The sequence below is a fragment of the Salvelinus fontinalis genome, chromosome 37 (genome assembly GCF_029448725.1).
Source record: "Salvelinus fontinalis isolate EN_2023a chromosome 37, ASM2944872v1, whole genome shotgun sequence".
NCBI classification, from domain to species: Eukaryota; Metazoa; Chordata; class Actinopteri; order Salmoniformes; family Salmonidae; genus Salvelinus; species Salvelinus fontinalis.
The window spans coordinates 11885760-11908535 of record NC_074701.1 but is presented as its reverse complement, the minus strand read 5'-3'; the positions used below and the strand labels follow the sequence as shown (position 1 = coordinate 11908535).

Genomic DNA, 22776 nt, shown 5'->3' with positions numbered 1-22776 from the left:
CCTCTGAGGGGAAAATGTTCCGTCTATTTTAGTAGGCTGATAGATTTATTATGAACTCTTTCCTTATGAGTTCCCGTTTTCATGTGGTTAATCATAAACTTTTGCAAATAGGAAGTTGCATAAGCAATTCCAGAATTGAGCCTCACACGTGCTCATGATTTCCTTGCCTTGTTTCAGTGTTTCTGTTGTTTGGTTTGTTTGATATCTGAAGAAGAAACATATGGATTATCAGGGAGCCAGAGCTTTAGAGGGAAATGTAAAATGGGCTCCCCTTCTGATCAGGTCTGCTAGTGTTAAAATACTGTAGTTACTATTGTCAATACACTTCCTGGCAAACTAACCACAGCTCCAGATATAGCTGCTCTACTGAATAAGCGTCATGAGTCAACTGACAAGGTATGTGAACCATAAACAGAACCGGTACTTGCTTAGAAGTAGCAATAGTGTACTATAGCCTATGTCTAATTTCTGCTCATATGGGTAGGCTTGAGGCTAGTGGGTAGAAGTTCAAAGAGTTCCCAGACAGGTTCAATGTTCATGTTATCACATTTGTGTTGCCTTGCAAGTTGACAGAACACATTACCCCACAAATAGAAACAAGAACAGTCTAACAATTCAAACCCCTGAAAATAAGAACATGACGTATTTGACTTTGATCATTGATACAGTAGCCTACAGTGCACTGTAGGCTTTCAAGTGATATCCTCTGGGTCCATATTGTGCATTTTGTTGTATGTCTGTTGGCCCAAATAAATTAAATTCGATTCAATTCAACCCATGTAATTTGCAAGTTCAATCGCACATATGTTCCACTGCAAATTAAGCCTAATAACAATACTTGATCCCAGACTAGAACCCTTATTGAAAATATTCCCTAATACCCAACAGACTGAGCCTGTACATTGCACAGTGAAAGCATCAGGCAATCTGTTCAACTTTTGAACAGTGGCTTTGGAGAATGTTTACTCAGTGTTTTAGCAACCATTGGGTGTTTCCATCTATTGAGCAATTGCAGTTGGTTCACCACAGTTCCTTAGATAATTCAAAAGACTCATGTCAGTGAAGGCTACCCTCTCTGTTTACTGTGCCGGCTGATCAGAGGCCGTACACAGCAGGGGGCGATATTTCCCTTTATAAACTGCCAAGTTATGTGGTGGGAATGTTATTGTGTCAGTCCAAATTACACAGAAAACAGAATTGTCATCATATTCACTCCCTCCTATTGATAACTCTGTGGGCCCTTGTGGTACTTTTTCACGCAAGCCCCCCTTCCAGCATTGGGGAGCTCCTGCAATTCTATACATTTTGCCATTTTTTTATTTATTTATTTATTTCACTTTTATTTGTCATGTCTAATGTTTCTTCATGTAATACTTGAGTGACTCAGACATGACAACAAAATATATGGGCTAAAAAATGTGTAAGCTAATAAAAATGTTAGCTGACATGGGCTAGTTGACCTGGACCTTTCCGACAAGTTATAAATAGCTCTCTAAGGAATTCAATGACTGACATGACAAGAGGAAAACGGATGATGCACCACCTACCCAATTTCGAAATCGCACCCCGTGCATTCTACTATTACAACTTTCAAGAGTAAGTTGAAAGCCAGCCCTTACAAGTTACAAACTCCCTCACCACACCAGCCTCTAAATCAGACCAATTCGGCCCGCGGTGGTTTGATTACATTTTAGGGGGGCAATCCAAATCTCACTTAGGACCCCCAAAAGGCTAGGGCCGGCCCTGGGTTATGCGAAACACATTTTGAAGCATTACGGGAAATAGCGTTCTGTTCAAATTGATCATCAAGGAGAAAGACATTTCAAGGAGAGTTTCACCCACAACAAAATACTGCAAAATAGTGTGTTCAAACTTGTGGAATGGAAAGGAGAAGTGATTGTTCTTGCAGAGGTGGTGTTTTTTCACCTCCGCTGTGATCACTGATTGCTGCATGACTTGTTCAGTAGAGTAATTTTAGGCAGGCAGCCAATGCCAGTGAATTCATTCACAACGCAAACATTGAGCTGGATAGTAGCTAGACGCAGAAGGTGGCCTCTCTGGTCAATTGCCTCATTAATATATGGATACATTGAACAAGTTCAGAGCTCCTGCAACTGTAAAACTTCGGTAAGAGATACCCATATTTCTATGCTGGGCAATGTATTTGTAAAACTGGGACAGATGTTTAATGGTTTAACCTTTGTGATCAGAACAACCTAACTTCTGACTATGTGTCAATGGTTATGATGACGTAGTGGCAACTGGCAAGTAAAGAAATGCCTACAGTAAATATATAGTATAATTATATGCACAAAGTGCCAACCATTTATAATACTGTACATATGTTCAATTGTTTTCTGCCATGCCCACAAGAATAGATTTACCCAACAATAGCTTATTGTATTTTTTTTATCAAATGTTGCATCTAGATGAAGTTAAACAGTAAAAATGGGTTTATTGTATAGTATTTTCTTTATGAAGGAGCTGGGTGGCTGTTACATACATTTGTAAAAGGTGCTAGTGATGCAACATTTGAAAGGGAGAGGGAATGTGGTAAGAGAAGGCTGACTAATGTGGATGTTACTGTAATTACACGTCTCACACCTGTCTCCCTCGTGCTCTCAATCTGTAATTGCATGTAGGCAGTGAGTAAGTAAGTTCCAGTGTGTATGGGTGTGTACTTGACTCAGAACTACAGTTAACCTTCACCTCCAACTGCTAGCCAACATGGAAAGTAGACCCTGAAAAGTTTTATTCCATGCTGAAGTTTACATATTTTCAGTGTTCCGCAGCCTGCAATAAACTCGGCCAGGGCCATATATTTAGGCTACGCCATATTCTAGTATTAACATACATTAACATTTGTCTAGCACCTGTTATTACTTCCAAATTGTATTAATAGTTATGTCCTGTATTACGTTCATGAACATTACATGGTTTTTGTTGAATATATTAGGATAACTTTTATGAGACGCTTTAAACGTGTCTTCCAGCCAGCTTCAGAAGATGGTCCAGGATATCAAGAAGAATGATGGCAGTATCCTGAACAGGCTAAGAAGGTCAGTCTATTCAAATAAATGTTTGACATTTAAGACAAGGGGTGGCGGTGTGTGTATATTTTGTAAATAACAGCTGGTGCACAAAATCTAATAGTAAGGAAGTCTCGAGGTTTTGCTCACCTGAGGTAGAGTATCTCATGATAAGCTGTAGACCACACTATTTACCAGTTTACCAATATATTCTTCGTAGCTGTCTATTTACCACCACAAACCGATGCCGGCACTAAGACCGCACTCAATGAGCTGTTTATGGCCATAAGAAAACAGGAAAACGCTCATCCAGAGGAGGCGCTCCTAGTGGCCGGGACTTTAATGCAGGGAAACTGTTTTACCTAATTTCTATTAGCATGTGAAATGTGCAACCAGAGGAAAAAAACCACTAGACCACTTTTACTCCATACACAGAGACGTGTACAAAGCTCTGCCTCGCCCTCCATTTGGCAAATCTGACCATAATTCTATCCTCCTTATTCCTGCTTACAAGCTAAAACTTAAGCAGGAAGCACCAGTGACTCGGTCAATAAAGAAGTGGTCAGATGACGCAGATGCTAAGCTACAGGACAGTTTTGCTAGCACAGACTGGAATATGTTCTGGGATTCTTCCGATGACATTGAGGAGTACACCACATCAGTCACTGGCTTCGTCAATAAGTGCATTGATGACGTCGTCCCCACAGTCACTGTACATACCCCAACCAGAAGCCATGGATTACAGGCAACATCCGCACTGAGCTAAAGGGTAGAGCTGCTGCTTTCAAGGAGCGGAGCTCATAAGAAATCCTGCTATGTCCTCTTACGAACAATCAAAAAAGGCAATTCGTCAATACAGAACTAAGATTGAATCGTACTACACCGGCTCCGACGCTCGTCAGATGTGGCAGGGCTTGCAAACTATTACAGACTACAAAGGGAAGCACAGCCATGACACAGTGACAGCCATGACACACTGCCCAGTGAGACGAGTCTACTAGACAAGCTAAATTACTTCTATGCTCGCTTCGAGGCAAGCAACACTGTAGCATGCATGAGCGCATCAGCTGTTTTGGACAACTGTGTGATGACGCTCTCTGTAGCCAATGTGAGTAAGACCTTTAAACAGGTCAACATTCACAAAGCCGCAGGGCCAGACGAATTACCAGGACGTGTACTCCGAGCATGCGCTGACCAACTAGCAAGTGTCTTCACTGACATTTTCAACCTGTCTGTAATACCAACACGTTTCAAGCAGACCACCATAGTCCCTGTGCCCAAGGATACTAAGGTAACTTTCCTAAATGACTACTGACCCGTAGCACTCATGTCTGTAGCCATGAAGTGCTTTGAAAGGCTGGTCATGACTCACATCAACACCATTATCCCAGAAACCCTAGACCCACTCCAATTGGCATAGCGCCCAACAGATCCACAGATGATGCAATCTCTATTGCATTCCACTGCCCTTTCCCACCTGAACAAAGGGAACACCTATGTGAGAATGTTATTCATTGACTACAGCTCAGCATTCAACACCATTGTGCCCTTGAAAGCTCATTACTAAGCTAAGGACCCTGGGACTAAACACCTCCCTCTGCAACTGGATCCTGGACTTCCTGACGTGCCAGACCCCAGGTGGTAAGGGTGGGTAACATATACGGCACGCTGCTCCTCAACATGGGGGCCCCTCAGGGGTGCGTGCTCAGTCCCCTCCTGTACTCCCTGTTCACTCATGACTGCATGGCCAGGCACAACTCCAACACCATCATTAAGTTTGCCAACGACACAACCGGCAACGATGAGACAGCCAATAGGGAGGAGGTCAGAGACCTGGCCGTGTGGGGCCAGGATAACAACCTCTCCCTCAACGTGATCAAGACAAAGGAGATGATTGTGGACTACAGGAAAAGAAGGACCAAGCATGCCCCCATTCTCATCGACAGGGCTGTAGTGGAGCACATTGAGAGCTTCACGTTCCTTGGTGTCAATTTCACCAACAAACAAACATGGTCCAAACACACCAAGACGGTCGTGAAGAGGGTACGACAAAGCCTATTCCCCCTCGGGAGACTGAAAAGATTTGGCATGGGTCCTCAGATCCTCAAAAGGTTATACAGCTGCACCATCATTAGCATCTTGACTAGTTGCATTACTGTCTGGTATGGCAACTGCTCGGCCTCCGACCGCAAGGCACTACAGAGGGTAGTGCGTACGGCCCAGTACATCACTGGGGCCAAGCTTCCTGCCATCCAGGACCTCTATACCAGGCAATGTCAGAGGAAGGCCCTAAAAATTGTCAAAGACTCCAGCCACCCTAGTCATAGACTGTTCTCTCTGCTACCGCACAGCAAGCTGTACCGGAGCGTCAAATCTAGCAAATCTAGCTAATCAAATGGCTACCCAGACTATTTGCATTTGCATTATATGCTGCTGCTACTCTCTGTTTATTATCTATGCGTAGTCACTTTAACTCTACATACATATTACATATTACCTCAATTACCTCGACTAACCGGTGCCACCGCACATTGACTCTGTACCAGTACCCCCTGTATATAGCCTCGTTACTGTTTATTTTACTGCAGTCTTTAATTTATTTGAATTTTATTTTACTTACTTTTTTCACTTATTTTTCTTTAAACTGCATTGGTGGTAAAGGGCTTGTGAGTAAGCATTTCACTGTAAGGTCTACACCTGTTACATTCGGTGCATGTGACGAATACAATTTGATCTGACTTTGAATTTGGTATTGATATCTCAAAAAACAAGGGAACAACTATTAACAACTCATATTTAACACCAATGCACGAAATCATCTTCTTCTCGTCAACCAGAGTCAATCCAGATGTTGTACTTATGACTCGTGATTGCACATAAGGGTAGATGGTTCCTACATGATTGAGTTCGAACTGATCTTGTGTCAGTTTCTGTCATCCTGTGAACCTTGTTCAATGCTGCTCGCAGTTATATTTTCTTCAATGTTTTTTTTTTTGTGGGGAAAGTTGGTTATTCCTCTTTCTTCAACTATTAGAAAAACATAAGTAGTCCTTCAAGCTGAAAATAGACAAGCAGAAGGACAGATGGCTCTTCTCTCACTTTCCTTTCTTGAAAGGGGACCATCCACTGGGACAACACATTTAGTGTGATAGATGATGAGAAAAAAAAGTACATAGGTTTCAGAATGAGCAGGTTGTGCGATACTACACATAACTGAGTTGGGTACCTTTGACGTGTACAATCCCTCTTCGGGCCCAAAGTGTAAGGTCTAAAAGAAGTTACACTCTTGGTCAAGTCCATTCTTGTTTCTAACACTTTTGACTCCTAACTGGTCTTTCTGTACTGCAGATTTAAAAACAAATCAGCTCCAAAAGTACCAGTAAGAGACTATCAAGGTAAGACCTTTCTTCTAGTCTCACAATGTGGCCCTTGAAGAACTGTATATAATAGTGAGATTGGCCAGCAGTATTTCCGGGCAATATATTCAGTATATGATTCGGAAGCCATCATGCACGTCTTCCCAATATTATAATTTACAATGACTTTGCATCATGCGGGGCCCTTATTTGATACTTCTCTATGCAGGTGATGACTTGGATGTTGAACAGTGGTCTGAAAATGAGTTTGTGAGTTCACCCACATGCTTTGCTGATTCCTAAACACTACAATATTCTAATGTTTCTCAAAGAATCTCGCAACCGACATTGTTTTCCACAGTCGTTTGACTTCTGTCAGAAGCTTTCCATCGCACCAAGCTGTTGGGCTGAGCGTCTTAACAATATCATGATGTTGCAGGATAGTGACACTTATGAGGAACCTCAAGGGGAGCAGGATGATAGCTATGAGCCTCCTCCCAGTCAGAGCGTCTTCACCCCCACCTCATCTGCCTGCTTCTCCAGGGGGGACTATGTAGGTGAGGGCTCTTCCACTCTGCCACACACATGCGTGCGCATCCATGCGGGCGTGCACGCACACACATCCTCACTCACACTTGGCTTGTTGAGACACCACTCATAGATCGTTGTGTTGATGAAAGCGACTAGTCAGTGGACTGTGACAGACACAAAGTGCCACAAAGACAGTGTGTTGTTGTGTTATGCAAATACTGACGTCCTGTTTGTGATTTTGCTTCTTTTTTTTTCAGACAGCTGCCGTGACAGGCCAAACCACCCACCCAGGAAGCCCATCTGCCTACCAAAACCCACCAGACCATCACCATCACTTCCCCCCAAACCCAACCAGCAGGACGACAATGAGGTACTGTGTAGTTGTTAGGCAAAATAATAATTATTCTTGTTGGTTTCTGTTGTCATGACAAAAAGTTATCTGTCATACATTTATGACAGCATATTGACAGATTCTTTGCCTCATATTTTCCTTGACACATTGTATGATCTGCTCTCTTTAGGAAGACTACGTCATCCCAAAAAGTGATGATGAAGACAACTACGTAGATCCCACAGAGGAACCTCCTGCTAGTAAGTTATTCCAATAAATGAATCCCTTTAGTTCCACCTCCCACACATGCGGTGACCTCATCTGGTTTAAATTATGTTTCTAGAGACAATATCTCTCTCATCGTCACTCAATGCATAGGTTTACCTTCACTGTATTCACATCCTACCTTACCTTTGTCTGTACATTATGCTTTGAATCTATTCTACCGTGCCCAGAAACCTGCTCCTTTTACTCTCTATTCCGAACGTACTAGACGACCAGTTCTAATAGCCTTTAGTCGTACCCTTATCCTACTTCTCCTCTGTTTCTCTGGTGATGTAGAGGTTATTCCAGGCCCTGCAGTGCCTAGCTCCACTCCCATTATCCAGACGCTGTCATTTGTTGACTTCTGTAACCGTAAAAGCCTTGGTTTCATGCATGTTTACATCAGAAGCCTCCTCCCTAAGTTTGTTTTATTCACTGCTTTAGCACACTCTGTCAACCTAGATGTCCTAGCCGTGTCTGAATCCTGGCTTAGGAAGACCATCAAAAAGCCTGAAATGTCCATTCATAACTATAACATTTTCCGACAAGATAGAACTGCCAAAGGGGGCGGAGTTGCAATCTACTGCAGAGTTCTGTTTTACTATCCAGGTCTGTGCCCAAACAATTTGAGCTTTCCAGAAACAAGTCTCTCACCGTTGCCACTTGCTGTAGACCACCTTCAGCCCCCTGGACACCATATCTGAATTGATTGCCCCCCATCTATGTTCAGAGCTCGTGCTGTTAGGTGACCTAAACTGGGATATGCGTAACACCCCGGCCATCCTACAATCTAAGCTTGATGCCCTCAATCTCACACAAATTATCAATGCACCTACCAGGTACAACCCCAAATCTGTAAACACGGGCACCCTCATAGATATCATCCTATCCAACCTGCCCTCCAAATACACCTCTGCTGTCTTCAACCAGGAACTCAGCGATCACTGCCTCATTGCCTGCGCCCGTAATGGGTCTGCGGTCAAACGACCCCCCCTCATCGCTGGCAAACGCACCTAAAACACTTCAATGAGCAGGCCTTTCTAATCGACCTGGCCTGGGTATCCTGGAAGGATATTGACCTCATTCTGTCAGTAGAGGATGCCTGGTAACTCTTTAAAAGTGCTTTCCTCGCCATCTTAAATAGGCATGCCCGATTCAAAAAATGTAGAACGAGGAACATATATAGCCCTTGGTTCACTCACAACCTGATTGCCCTTGACCAGCACAAACACATCCTGTGGCGTACTGCATTAACATCAAATAGCCCCCGCGGTACGCAATTTTTCAGGGAAGTTAGGAACCAATATACACAGGCAGTTAGGAAAGCAAAGGCTAGATTTTTCAAACAGAAATTTGCATCCTGTAGCACAAACTCCAAAAAGTTCTGGGACACTGTAAACTCCATGGAGAATAAGAGCACCTCCTCCCAGCTGCCCACTGCACTGAGGCTAGGAAACACTGTCACCACCGATAAATCCACGATAATTGAGAATTTCAATAAGCATTTTTCTACAGCTGGCCATGCTTTCCACCTGGCTACCCCTACCCCGGTCAACAGCCCTGCAACCCCACAGCAACTTGCCCAAGCCTCCCCCATTTCTCCTTCACCCAAATCCAGATAGCTGATGTTCTGAAAGAGCTGCAAAATCTGGACCCCTACAAATCAGCCGGGCTAGACAATCTGGACCCTCTCTTTCTAAAATTATCCGCTGAAATTGTTGCAACCCCTATTACTAGCTTGTTAAACCTCTCTTTCGTATCGTCTGAGATCCCCAAAGATTGGAAAGCTGCCTCGGTCATCCCCCTCTTCAAAGGGGGAGACACTCTAGACCCAAACTGCTACAGACCAATATCTATCCTACCCTGCCTTTCTAAGGCCTTCGAAAGCCATGTTAACAAACAGATCACCGACCATTTGGAATCCCACCGTACCTTCTCCGCTATGCAATCTGGTTTCCGAGCTGGTCATGGGTGCAGCTCAGCCACGCTCAAGGTCCTAAACGATATCATAACCGCCATCGATAAGAGACAATACTGTGCAGCTGTATTCCTCGACCTGGCCAAGGATTTCGACTCTGTCAATCACCACATTCTTATCGGCAGACTCAATAGCCTTGGTTTCTCAAATGACTGCCTCGCCTGATTCACCAACTACTTCTCAGATAGACTTCAGTGTGTCAAATCGGAGGGTCTGTTGTCCGGACCTCTGGAAGTCTCTATGGGGGTGCCACAGGGTTCAATTCTCGGGCCGACTCTCTTCTCTGTATACATCAATGATGTCGCTCTTGCTGCTAGTGATTCTCTGATCCACCTCTAGACGGTTCTGACCTAGAATATGTGGACAACTACAAATACCTAGGTGTCTGGTTAGACCATAAACTCTCCTTCCAGACTCACATTAAGCATCTCCAATCCAAAATTAAATCTGGAATCGGCTCCCTATTTCGCAACAAAGCCTCCTTCACTCATGCTGCCAAACATACCGTCGTATAAATGACTACCGATCCTTAACTTCGGCGATGTCATTTACAAAATAGCCTCCAACACTCAACTCAACAAATTGGATGCAGTCTATCACAGTGTCGTCTGTTTTGTCACCAAAGCCCCATATACTACCCACCACTGCGACCTGTATGCTCTCATTGGCTGACCCTAGCTTCATATTCACCGCCAAACCCACTGGCTCCAGGTCATCTATAAGTCTTTGCTAGGTAATGCCCCGCCTTATCTCAGCTCACTGGTCACCATAGCAGCACCCACCCGTAGCACGCGCTCCAGCAGGTATATTTCACTGGTCACATCTATCACTCCAGTGTTTAATTGCCATATTGTAATTATTTCACCACTATGGCCTATTTATTGCCTTACCTCCCTTATCCTACCTCATTTGCACACACTGTATATAAACTTTTTCTATTGTATTATTGACTCTATGTTTGTTTATTCCATGTGTAACTCTGTGTTGTTGTTTGTGACACACTGCTTTGCTTTATCTTGGCCAGGTCGCAGTTGTAAATGAGAACTTGTTCTCAACTAGCCTACCTGGTTAAATAAAGGTGAAAAAAAAAAGAAAAAGTAAAACATTGAAAATAAGACCAAGTGCACTATGTGCGTCAATTATATTTTTTTCAGCATACAGGTGTCATGAAACCCACTGCACATGTTCATCTGTTGCCAATCACTGTCAGACAAACCTCACCAAGACACATCAATGTCAACATACAATATAAATGTAAACTTTCTTCAGACCGTCCAATGCACGGAAGAGGCAAACCAGTAAAGAGCAGTCCTTCAATGTCTAAGACTGTGCCAGAGCGCTCAAATAGCCCAGGTATGTAACTGCATCTCAGCAGGAGCACTGAACATACAGTTGCAAGAAATAGTATGTGACCCTTTGGAATTACCTGGATTTCTGATCTTCGTCTAAGTTACTTATTGAAAACACTGTGTAACCATTCACAGTGCAGGGTGGGAAAAGTATGTGAACCCTTGGATTTAATAACTGGTTGACCCTCCTGGAGGAAACATTGCAGTAATAACCTCAACCAAACATTTTCTGTAGTTTTGGATCAGACCTGCACACTGGTCAGGAGGAATTTTGGACCATTCCTCTTTAAAAAACTGTTTTAGTTCAGCAATATTCTTGGGATGTCTGGTGTGAACCGCTCTTTTGAGGTCATGCCACAGAATCTCAATCGGGGTGAGGTCAGGACTGGGCCACTCCAGAAGGCGTATTTTCTTCTGTTGTAGCCATTCTGTTGTTGATCTACTTCTGTGTTTTTTGTTGTTGTCCTGTTGCATCACCCAACTTCTGTTGAGCTTCAATTGGCTGACAGATAGCCTTGCAAAATATCTAGATAACGCCTCCTGAGTGGCGCAGTGGTCTAAGGCACTGCATTGCAGTGCAAGCTGTGCCACTAGAGATTCTGGGTTCGTGTCCAGGCTCTGTCGCAGTCGGCCGCGACCGGGAGACCCATGGGGCAGCACACAACAACATCCGGGTTAGGGGTGGGTTGGCCGGCAGGTATGTACTTGTCCTATCGTGCACTAGCGACTCCTGTGGCGGGTTGGGTGCAGTGCACACTGACACGATCACCAGGTGTACAGTGTTTCCTCAGACACATTGGTGCGGCTGGCTTCCAGGTTAACCTGTCTAGGATGAGGGTGCCGCTAGCGGCACTCCCCCCCCACCCCCACTGAAAAGGCAGAGCCGCGAAATTCAAAAAAAATATTTTTTTTAAATATTTAACTTTCACACATTAAAGTCCAATACAGCTAATGAAAGACACAGATCTTGTGAATCCAGCCAACATGTCCGATTTTTTAAATGTTTTACAGGGAAGACACAATATGTAAAGATGTACATCTATTACCTAAAAACACATTAGCATAATCCACCATCTTTTATTTGTCCACCAACACCAGTAGCTATCACCAATTCGGCTAAACTAAGATATTTATAGCCCCTGACCAAGAAAAAAACTCATCAGATGACAGTCTGATAACATATTTATGGTATGGGATAGGTTTTGTTAAAAAATGTGCATATTTCAGGTAGATGGCATAGGTTACAATTGCACCCACCGTCACAAATGGACTAGAATAACTACATAGAGCAACGTGTTTACCTACTTACTAATCATCAAACATTTCGTAAAAATACACAGCATACACTAATCGAAAGACATAGATCCTGTGAATACAGACAATATTTCAGATTTTCTAAGTGTCTTACAGCGAAAACACAATAAATCGTTATATTAGCATAGCACATAGCACATAGCAGCCCAGCATTGATTCTAGCCAAAGTGGGCGATAACGTCAACATCGCCAAAATATATTATTTTTTTCACTAACCTTCTCAGAATTCTTCAGATGACACCCCTGTAACATCACATTACAACATGCATATACAGTTTGTTCGAAAAAGTGCATATTTAGCCACCAAAATCATGGTTAGACAATGTGAAATGTAGCCCAGCTGGTGAGAAAATGTCCGTGCGCCATATTAGACAGTGATCTACTCTTATACATAAATACTCATAAACGTGACTAAAAAATATAGGGTGGACAGGGATTGATAGACAATTTAATTCTTAATACAATCGCGGAATTACATTTTTTAAATTATCCTTACTTTTCAATACAGTTTGCGCCAAGCGAAGCTACTTCAAAAAACATGGCGTCCTAAGCCACTAACATTTTTCGACAGAAACACGATTTATCATAATAAATTGTTCCTACTTTGAGCTGTTCTTCCATCAGTATCTTGGGCAAAGGATCCTTTCTTGGGTCTAATCGTCTTTTGGTGGAAAGCTGTCCTCTTGCCATGTGGAAATGCCAACTGCGTTCGGGATGAACTGGAAGCGTGCCCAGCTATTCACAGCGTTTCAGAAATAAATGTCCCAAAATCGCACTAAACGGATATAAATTGCTATAAAACGCTTTAAATTAACTACCTTATGATGTTTTTAACTCCTATAACGAGTCTTAACATGACCGGAGAAAGATTACTCCCAACACTAATGCTTGGAACAGGTGCGGGTCGGTGTCCTCCACGGGCATGACGCACCAAGAAAAGACTTGCTAGCTACAGGGTTTTTTAATTTATAGTGCCTGTGAACGCGCAATCGACCCCATTCAAATCGTCATCACGTAAAGGCATCCAGGGGAAGACGTAAGCAGTGTCCGTATACTCATAGCAATAACAGTGCCCTTTTAACTGACTCCAGATCAGGGGCCAACATTTCTGAAATCTGACTCCATGTCAGGGAAATTGCTGTAGAATGGGTTCTGTTCCACTTAGAGACAAAATTTCAACTCCTATAGAAACTATAGACTGTTTTCTATCCAATAATAATAATATGCATATTGTACGATCAAGAATTTTGTGGGAAGCCGTTTCAAAAATTACACGATTAGCATAAATAGTGACAACAGCGCCCCCATCCTCAACAGGTTAAGTGGGCATTGTGTCAAGAAGCAGTGCGGCTTGGCTGGGTTGTGCACGGCTCTCGACCCTCGCCTCTCCCGAGTCCGTACGGGAGTTGCAGTGATGAGACAAGACTGTAACTACCAATTGGATACCATGAAATTGGGGAGAAAAAGGGGTTTAAAAAAATTATGTCTTGATAAACTTGGGTATTTATTTTTCCGTCGACAATAGCAAGCTGTCCCTGAGACAGCAAAGCAGCCCCTAACCATGATGCTCCCTCCACCATACTATACAGTGGGGATGAGGTTTTGATGTTGGTGTGCTGTGCCCTTTTTTCTCCACACATAGTTTCTCCACACATAGTGTTGTGTGTTGCTTCCTTCCAAACAACTCAACTTTAGTTTAATCTATCCAGAGAATATTTTGCCAGTAGCGTGGTGGAACATCCAGGTGCTCTTTTGCGAACTTCAGACGTGCAGCAATGTTTTTTTTAACACCATTCTTGTTTAGTGTTTTACATATCGTAGACTTGTCAACAGAGATGTTAGCATGTCCCAGAGATTTCTGAAAGTCTTTCACTGACATTCTAGGATTCTTCTTAACCTCATTGAGCATTCTGCACTGTGTTCTTGTAATCATCTTTGCAGGACGGCCATTCCTAGAGAGAGTAGCAACAGTGCTGAACTTTCTCCATTTATAGACAATATGTCTTACCGTGGACTGATGAACATCAAGGCTTTTAGAAATACTTTTGTAACTATTTCCTGCATTATGCAAGTCAACAATTCTTAATCTTAGATCTTTTGAGATCTCTTTTCTTCGAGGCATGGTTCACATCAGGCAATGCTTTTTGTGAATAGCAAACTAACATTTTGTGAGTGTTGTTTATAGGGCAGGTGTAACGGCTTTCCTCTTCCTCTTCATCCGAAGAGGAGGAGCATGGATTGAACCAAGACGCAGCGTTGTAACTTGACATTATATTTATTTCACAAGGACGAAAACGAAAATATACTTGAACAATTTACAAAATAATAAACGATGTAGACAGACCTGGACGACGAACTTACATGAAACACGAAGAACGCATGAACAGGAAAAATGACTACATAAAACGAACGACCAAACAAAACCGAAAACAGTCCCGTGTGGCGTAACATACACAGACACTGACACAGGAGACAACCACCCACAACAATCAATGTGAAAACACCTACCTTAATATGGCTCTCAATCAGAGGAAATGAAAACCACCTGCCTCTAATTGAGAGCCATATCAGGTCACCCTTTAACCAACATAGAAACACATAACATAGACTACCCACCCAAACTCACGCCCTGACCGTCAAACACATACAAAATAACAGAAAACCGGTCAGGAACGTGACAGCAGGGCAGCTCTAACCAACATCTCCAATCTCATCTCATTGATTGGACTCAAGGTTAGCTGACTCCTGACTCCAATTTGCTTTTGGAGAAGTCATTAGCCAAGGGGTTCACATACTTTTTCCAACCTACACTGTGAAAGTTGAAATTATGTATTCAATATAGACAAGAAAAATACAATAGTTTGTGTGTTATTAGTTTATGCACACTGTGTTTGTCTATTGTGGTGACTTAGACGAAGATCAGATCAAATTTTATGTCAAACAGAAATCCGGGTAATTCCAAAGGGTTCACATACTTTTTCTTGTCACTGTATGTCATTGTTTTGGGGGGGTTAATAAATGTATTGTGCTTAATGTGAACGACTGGGTTAGAACCCGGCTCTCCGGTATTCCTAACTTTGAGGCTTAGTCTTTTTTCTTTTTTTTAGATGTGTATGAAGTTCCTGACATTGAGGTGGGTTTGATAACTAATACGTTGCAATTAATAGTATAGTTATTGACTATGCAATGACTGTAGGATTATGCTTGATGTGTCCTATTTTCTCTTTTATCTTAAGGAAAACTCTCCTCCCCCAGTGAGCAGGTCAGTTCTGGTTCAGGGAGCATAGCACTTTTCAGACAGGGTCAAATGCGATCAACATTTCCTCTAAGGGAAATATCTAAAGATACACTGAGTATACCAAACATTAGGAACACCTTCCTAATATTGAGTTGCACTCCCCCTTTTGCCCACATAACAGTCTCAATTTGACGGGGCATGGACTCTACAAGGTGTCCAAAGCGTTCCACAGGAATGCCGGCCCATGTTGACTCCAATGCTTCCCACAGTTGTGTCATGATGGCTGGATGTCCTTTGAGTGGTGGACCATTCTTGATACACAGGGGAATTGTTGAGCGTGACAAACTCAGCAGCATTGCAGTTCTTGACAAACTGGATCTCCTCCCCTTCATCTACACTGACTGAAGTGGATGTAACAAGTGACATCAATAAGGGATCATAGCTTTCAGCTGGATTCACCTGATCCGTCTATGTCATGGCAAGAGCAGTGTTTTGTAAACTCAGTGTATATTAATTGCTTAAAATGATGGATGAGATACCAAAATGACTGTTTTTTCGAACATTTTTTTTCAACAGACCTTCCACACTCAAAGTCCCTGCACAGGGTTTCCCCCCTAGAGCCAGCCCAAGGTGCTTATAACGACTACAACTTATTCAAGAGACCGGGGAAATGATTCCCTGCATGAAAACCATTTAAAGATAAACTATTCGCTAAACACAAGGTTGTCTCCTTCAGTTTCATTGTCACACATGAATCATTTATATTTCATCTTCTCTCTGTAGAATGCACCTAAAGACACGTCCACCCATCCCAGTAAGTGCTACTTTCCCAAAGAGAATCTAGGCTTTGTACCTGACCACAAATAGTTTATTTTATGAGATAATAATAGAAAAGTAAAGAAAACCTTGAATCTTATCAACACGGGAATCATATACGTTTATATGTATTGTTGTTATTATCCAGGTCCAGGAGTCCATGGATGATGAATATGAAGTCTGCGATCCAGATCAAAGTATGTATTTCATCCATATTACTACCATCAGCCCAAATGAAAAACCAGAATATGCCACTAACAAGTTCCAAAAGACTACAAGCAACTATTGACAAAGACCACTGTTCCACATCCTCTAAATATTTGAAGTACTGTACTGGTAGTTACTTCACTTGGCTTATCATGCCATCTAGTGGATTGCCAACGTTTGTATTTAACGCAAAACAGAACCATCTCATTCCCGTTGCCAACACTACTCTGCTATTTCCATGATTATTTATTTATTTATTTATTCATCTTTTATTTAACCTGATAATTCACATTGAGATTGACGTGTCTTTTTTTCAAGTGAGCCCTGAAAGCAGCATACATACAGTTACACATACATGAGACACAACACAACATACAGTGCAGAACAATGAATAGACGTTAAAACAGTGCAAAGAGCGGAACATATCTTAAAAGAGCATGAGAGAACTCCCCAGTGTAAGATACTATGAGTGCTGTGTATGTGTGCACATTTTGTATGTCATCTCTGTTCTTCTAGGTGGCAGTACAAAGTCTGCTGAGAAGGCGCTGCCTGTGCATCCCAAACCATTGCCCAGAGAGATGTACGTGGCGTGTAAAATCATATATAACTTATTTTCTGTTAATTGCTGGCCGCTCGTTCAATTAGGAGTGGCAGAAAGGTTTGGTTCCAGGTATAACTTAACTCACATAAACCTCTCTATTTTAGGAAGCCATTGAAGCCACCTTTAATGCCGGTAGGACACCTGTAAAATATTCTTTGGGGGGAAAAAACAAGTGGAATTCACAATGTTATGGGAAATTATGGAGAATGATCATGTTTGTATTTTTTCAGAGGCAAGATATTGCATCCAGGGAAAATGAAGGTAACTACTACTGAAATATTAGAGTGCTCAATTGGATCAAAGCTTCATTTCTTTTCATTGGATGTTCAAAGATGTAATGCATTTACCAAAATCCATTACAAGTTGTAAAGTTGTAAATCTTTTATGCAGTCTTCCACTTACATAATAGTAGGCTACTGTAACACACACTCTTGCTATGTCTGCTTTTCGACAGGCCCAGCACTGGCCATGAGGCACAGTACCCAGAAACCCACGACCACACCCCAGCCCTCTGAATACAAACGTACCAAGTAAGAAACATCATGACCTCAAGAAGTCACTATTTTGCACGCACATATCTCTTTTCCAGCCTGGTCCCAGATCTGTTTGCAAGACAGCACAAACAGACCAGGGACAAGGCCAATATCAATTATCTTGGAATGAAGGAATGCTGTTTGTAACCACAGCACTGTATGTTTACTCAAACCGCAGTGTCCTGGCAAATTACAGTATATTCTTGTTTTCTCTACTGCAGGATTCCTCTGCCACAGCTGTTTACCTCTCAAAGTAAGTACAGGTTTGAGAGACTTGTGTCCATATCCACGGGAAGTAGGGGTGCTAAGGGTGCTGCAGCACCAGAACAGAGGAGCACGTTTTGCTCTTAATTGTAATCAGAGGGCTGATATAAATACTCTGCATGCCAGTCTCTCTTGGCTACGAGTTGAGGAGAGACTGACTGCATCTCTTCTTCTTTTTATAAGAAACATTAATGTGTTGAAAATCCCAAATTGTTTGCACAGTCAACTTACACACAGCTCTGACACACACACTTATCCCACAAGACGTGCCACCAGGGGTCTTTTCACAGTCCCCAAATCCAGAACAAATTCAAGAAAGTGTACAGTATTATATAGAGACCTAATTGCAGTGAACTTCCTTCCATCTCATATTGCTCAAATAAACAGCAAACCTGGTTTCAAAAAACACCTCGCGGCTATTTAACCTAGATAGTTTGTGTGTATACATTGATATGTAGGCTACGTGTGCCTTTTCAAAAAATGTATGTAATTCTGTCTTTGAGCTGTTCTTGTCTATTGATGTTCTGTATTATGTCATTCTGTATTATGTTTCATGTTTTGTGTGGACCCCAGGAAGAGTAGCTGCTGCTTTTGCAACAGATAACGGGGATCCTAATATAATACCAAACACCAAAGATGACCATAACTTTGACACTGAAAGTGAAACAACCAGTGGAGGCTACTGAGAGGAGGAAGGCTGGAATGCAGTTAATGGAATGGTATCAAACATATGGTTTCCATGTGGTTGATACCGTTCCATTGACTCCATTCCATCCATTACTATGAGCCGTCTTCCACTAAGCAGCATCCACTGGAAACAACATAGCAAACAATGTATGTATTATGTAAATGGATCTACTGTGTCCATACAACATTCAATTATTATTTCACTTTTGAATTTTTCTCTTCACTGTTCTATAATTCTCAGTACCTGACAGAGGAACTGTACCCACAGCTGAAAACAAGTTAACGGATGCTGAAGAGGTGATAAAGACCTGACCTGAATTTCACCATTTTATATACTATATAACACAGCTCAGAATACTGGTACACGATGCATGGATGAATCCACTATTACGTTTGTGGAGACTGTAAAGGCTGTATTTTAATAGCCACATGGACTTGACTTTAAACCCACTTTCTTGATGCTGTATTTTTGTTGTTGTTGTTAGGGGGCAGATGTCTTGAAGAAACCTTGGTATGCCAGCACCTGTGACCGTAAGACAGCTGAGGATACTTTGGTTCGCTCAAATAAGGCGAGTCACACTCACATGATTACGGACAAATTAACATACTCTTATCATTACATAGTCTTAAGACAGTGGTTCCCAAAATGTGGGACGAGGCGGCAGGGGTGGCGCCCCTTTTTGGAACTCGGTCCGGCTTTCAACTTACTCTTGGAAGTTGTAATAGTAGAATGCACAAGATGCACATTCGAAACTGGATAGTTTTCCTCTCGACATGTCAGTCAAAGCATGTTTATAACTTGTCAGAAATGTCCAGATCAATGAGCCCATGTCACCTAACGTTTTTAGCTATGTTTTTTAGCCTTTAGATTTTGTGTGTTTGAGTTACTCAAATATCAAAATAAAATATAACGTTATTGCTCGCGTACACATATTTAGCAGATGTTATTGCGGGTGTAGCAAAACACTTGTGTTCCCAGCTCCAACAGTGCAGTAATATATCTAACAATACACACAAATCTAAAAAGTAAAATAACGGAATTAAGAAATGTAGAAATAGTAAGACGAGGAATGTAAGAGTCCAGAGTATATATGTGCATTCGGAAAGTATTCAGACCCCTTGACTTACGTTACATCCTTATTCTAAAATGGATTTAAAAAAATTTAACATCCTCATTAATTTACACACAATACCCCATAATGACAAATCAAAAATACGTTTTTAAGAATTTTTGCAAATTTATGAAAAATAAAACACTGAAATATCACATTTACATAAGTATTCAGATCCTTTACTCAGTACTTTGTTGAAGCACCTTTGGCAGTGATTACAGCCTTGAGTCTTCTTGCGTATGACGCCACAAGTTTGGCACACCTGCATTTGGGCAGTTTCCCCACAGCATGATGCTGCCACCACCATTCCTCACCGTAGGGATGATGCTAGGTTTCCTCCAGACGTGACGCTTGGCATTCAGGCCAAAGAGTTCAATCTTGGTTTCATCAGACCAGAAAATCTTGTTTCTCATGGTCTGAGAGTCCTTTAAGTGCGTTTTGGCAAATTCCAAGCGGGCTGTCATGTGCCTTTTACTGAAGAGTGGCTTCTGTCTGGCCACTCTACCATAACGTAACATAAAGTGGAAAAAGTCAAGGTGTTTGAATGCACTGAATGCACTGTATATATACATTATACAGTTGAAGTGGAAAGTTTACATTAATGCATATAATGCATTAAAACTCTGAAAACATTAAATACATGACACAAAATCAACCTACAGTTGAAGTCGTGAAGTTTACATACATTTAGGTTGTAGTCATTCAAACTCGTTTTTCAACCACTCCACAAATTTCTTGTTAACAAACTATAGTTTTGGCAAGTCGGTTAGGACATCTACTTTGTGCATGACACAAGTAATTTTCCCAAAAATTGTTTACAGACAGAATATTTCACATATAATTCACTGAATCACAATTCCAGTGGGACAGCAGTTTACATACACCAAGTTTACTGTGCCTTGAAACAGCTTGGAAAATTCCAGAAAATTATGTCATGGCTTTAGAAGCTTCTGATAGCCTAATTGACATTATTTGAGTCAATTGGAGGTGTACCTTTGGATGTATTTCAAGGCCTACCTTCAAACTCAGTGCCTCTTTGCTTGACATCATGGGTAAATCAAAAGAAATCAGCCAAGACCTCAGAAAATAAATTGTAGACCTCCACAAGTTTGGTTCAGCCTTGGGAGCAATTTCCAAACGCCTGAAGGTACCACGTTCATCTGAACAAACAATAGTACGCAAGTATAAATAACATGGGACCACGCAGCGGGCATACCGCTCTGGAAGGAGACGCGTTCTGTCTCCTAGAGATGAACGTACTTTGGTGCGAAAAGTGCAAATCAATCCCAGAACAACAGCAAAGGACCTTGTGAAGATGCTGGAGGAAACAGGTACAAAAGTATCTATATCCACAGTAAAACGAGTCCTATATCGACATAACCTGAAAGGCCTCTCAGCAAGGAAGAAGTAATTACTCCTAATCCGCCATAAAAAAAAGCCAGACTAGGGTTTGCAACTGCACATGGTGTCAAAGATCGTACTTTTTGGAGAAATGTCCTCTGGTCTGATGAAACAAAAATAGAACTGTTTGGCCATAATGACCATCTTTATGTTGACTGTATTGTGTGTCTTCTCTATGTCAGGATGGGGCATTTCTAATAAGGAAGAGCTCTGGTCAAGACATACATCAGCCATACACTTTAGTGGTGTATTACAACAGTAGAGTCTACAACATCCCAGTACGCTACATCCAAGCATCGCAGCAGTACACTCTTGGAAGGGAGAAGAAAGGAGAGGAGGTAGACAGCGTCTCATCTTGCTCTATAACAATATTCTGATATGAATGTAATATTGATGGTCTGATTGCTAACCTATAGGCCTAACACCTCTTAATGTATTCCCTCAGCGTTTCACCAGTGTTTCCCACATCATTGAGAACCATCAGAGGAACCCCCTGGTACTGATTGACAGCCAGAGGAACACCAAGGACTTCACCAAACTGTGCTATGCTGTGAAGCCTTAGGCCTCGCTAGACCCTCACTAGTACTATGGACCATCCCAAATCAGTGTGTCTAGTGTTAGACCTGTGTGCAAATCAACAGGCAATTTGATGCTGCACTCAAGTCTGATCTTACAGAGCATCTGTTCAGGGTTTGTGAACAACAGTTAGATTAGTTTAGTCACATTCACCAGCCATGGCTATCAAAGCAAGACCAGCATGACATGTACTTAATGTACTGTGTTAGCTCAGTAAAATTGTTCATGTGTGTGAATATTCAAACTTGTGTTGAACATTTTGCATTCTATGGGGTCTTTTCCAACAAGCATGATCCCTTGGACAGTGCCATTATGTATTCTTAAAGAATAACAGATTATAGAAATGCTATGAATAGAATGTAATGTAGTATATATACACTGAACGAAAATATAAAGGCAACATGCAACAATTTTGAAATGTTACTGAGTTACAGTTCATATAAGGAAATCTGTCAATTGAAATGAATGTATTAGGCCCTAACTTGTGGATTTCACATGACTGGGAATAAAGATATGCATCTGTTGGTCACAGATACCTTAAAAAAGATAGGGGTGTGGATCCGAAAACCAGTCAGTATCTGGTGTGACCATCATTTGCCTCATGCAGTGTGCCACATGCCTTTCACATGGAATTGATCAGGCTGTTGATTATGGCCTGTGGAATGTTGTCCCACTCCTTTTCAATGGCTGTGCGAAGTTGCTGGATATTGTCAGGAACACACTGTCGTACACGTCGATCCAGAGCATCCCAAACATGCTCAATGGGTGACATGTCTGATGAGTACGCAGGCCATGGAAGAACTGGGACATTTTCAGCTTCCAGGAATTGTGTACAGATCCTTGTGACATGGAGCTGTGCATTAACATGCTGAAACATGAGGCGATGGTGACCGATGAATGGCACGACAATGGGCCTTAGGATCTAGTCACGGTATCTCTGTGCACTGAAATTGCTATCGATAAAAAGCAAACATGTTCCTTGTCCATACCATAACCCCACCGCCACAACGGAGCACTCTGTTCCCAACGTTGACATCAGTGACCCTCTCGCACACACACCGCCATAATTGCCGTCTGCCATCTGCCCATTACAGTTGAAACTGGGATTCATCTGTGAAGAACACAGTTTGCCAGTGGCCATCGAAGGTAAGCCTTTTCCCACTGAAGTCGGTTACGACGCCAAACTGCA

General features: G+C 42.1%; 1 protein-coding gene across 2 annotated transcripts; it reads left to right on the top strand.

Annotated features, from left to right (window-relative positions):
• Positions 1-125: 125 nt before the first annotated feature.
• blnk (B cell linker) lies at positions 126-21997 on the top strand. Of its 2 annotated transcripts, none has more exons than XM_055901991.1 (22): positions 126-396; positions 2994-3059; positions 6378-6424; positions 6615-6655; positions 6825-6942; positions 7174-7286; positions 7438-7507; positions 10759-10842; positions 15260-15285; positions 15389-15414; positions 15967-16020; positions 16174-16204; positions 16355-16403; positions 16930-16993; positions 17119-17146; positions 17245-17275; positions 17469-17544; positions 17769-17800; positions 18740-18795; positions 18984-19067; positions 21194-21349; positions 21457-21997. In XM_055901991.1, the coding sequence occupies exons 1-22, from the start codon at positions 380-382 to the stop codon at positions 21571-21573; spliced, it is 1386 nt and encodes a 461-aa protein (XP_055757966.1). In that variant the 5' UTR covers positions 126-379; the 3' UTR covers positions 21574-21997. The 2 variants fall into 2 exon arrangements, with proteins under 2 accessions (XP_055757966.1, XP_055757965.1); XM_055901990.1 differs by lacking the exon at positions 126-396 and adding an exon at positions 1955-2127.
• The last annotated feature ends 779 nt before the right edge of the window (positions 21998-22776 follow it).

Excerpts from the sequence above, each read along its gene's own strand:
- blnk (XM_055901990.1), top strand. The coding sequence starts at position 2,081 with ATGGATACATTGAACAAGTTCAGAGCTCCTGCAACTGTAAAACTTCG. Across the intron at positions 2,128-2,993 it reads CCTGCAACTGTAAAACTTCG|CCAGCTTCAGAAGATGGTCC; the intron begins GTAAGAGATACC and ends CGTGTCTTCCAG. Across the intron at positions 6,425-6,614 it reads ACCAGTAAGAGACTATCAAG|GTGATGACTTGGATGTTGAA; the intron begins GTAAGACCTTTC and ends TTCTCTATGCAG.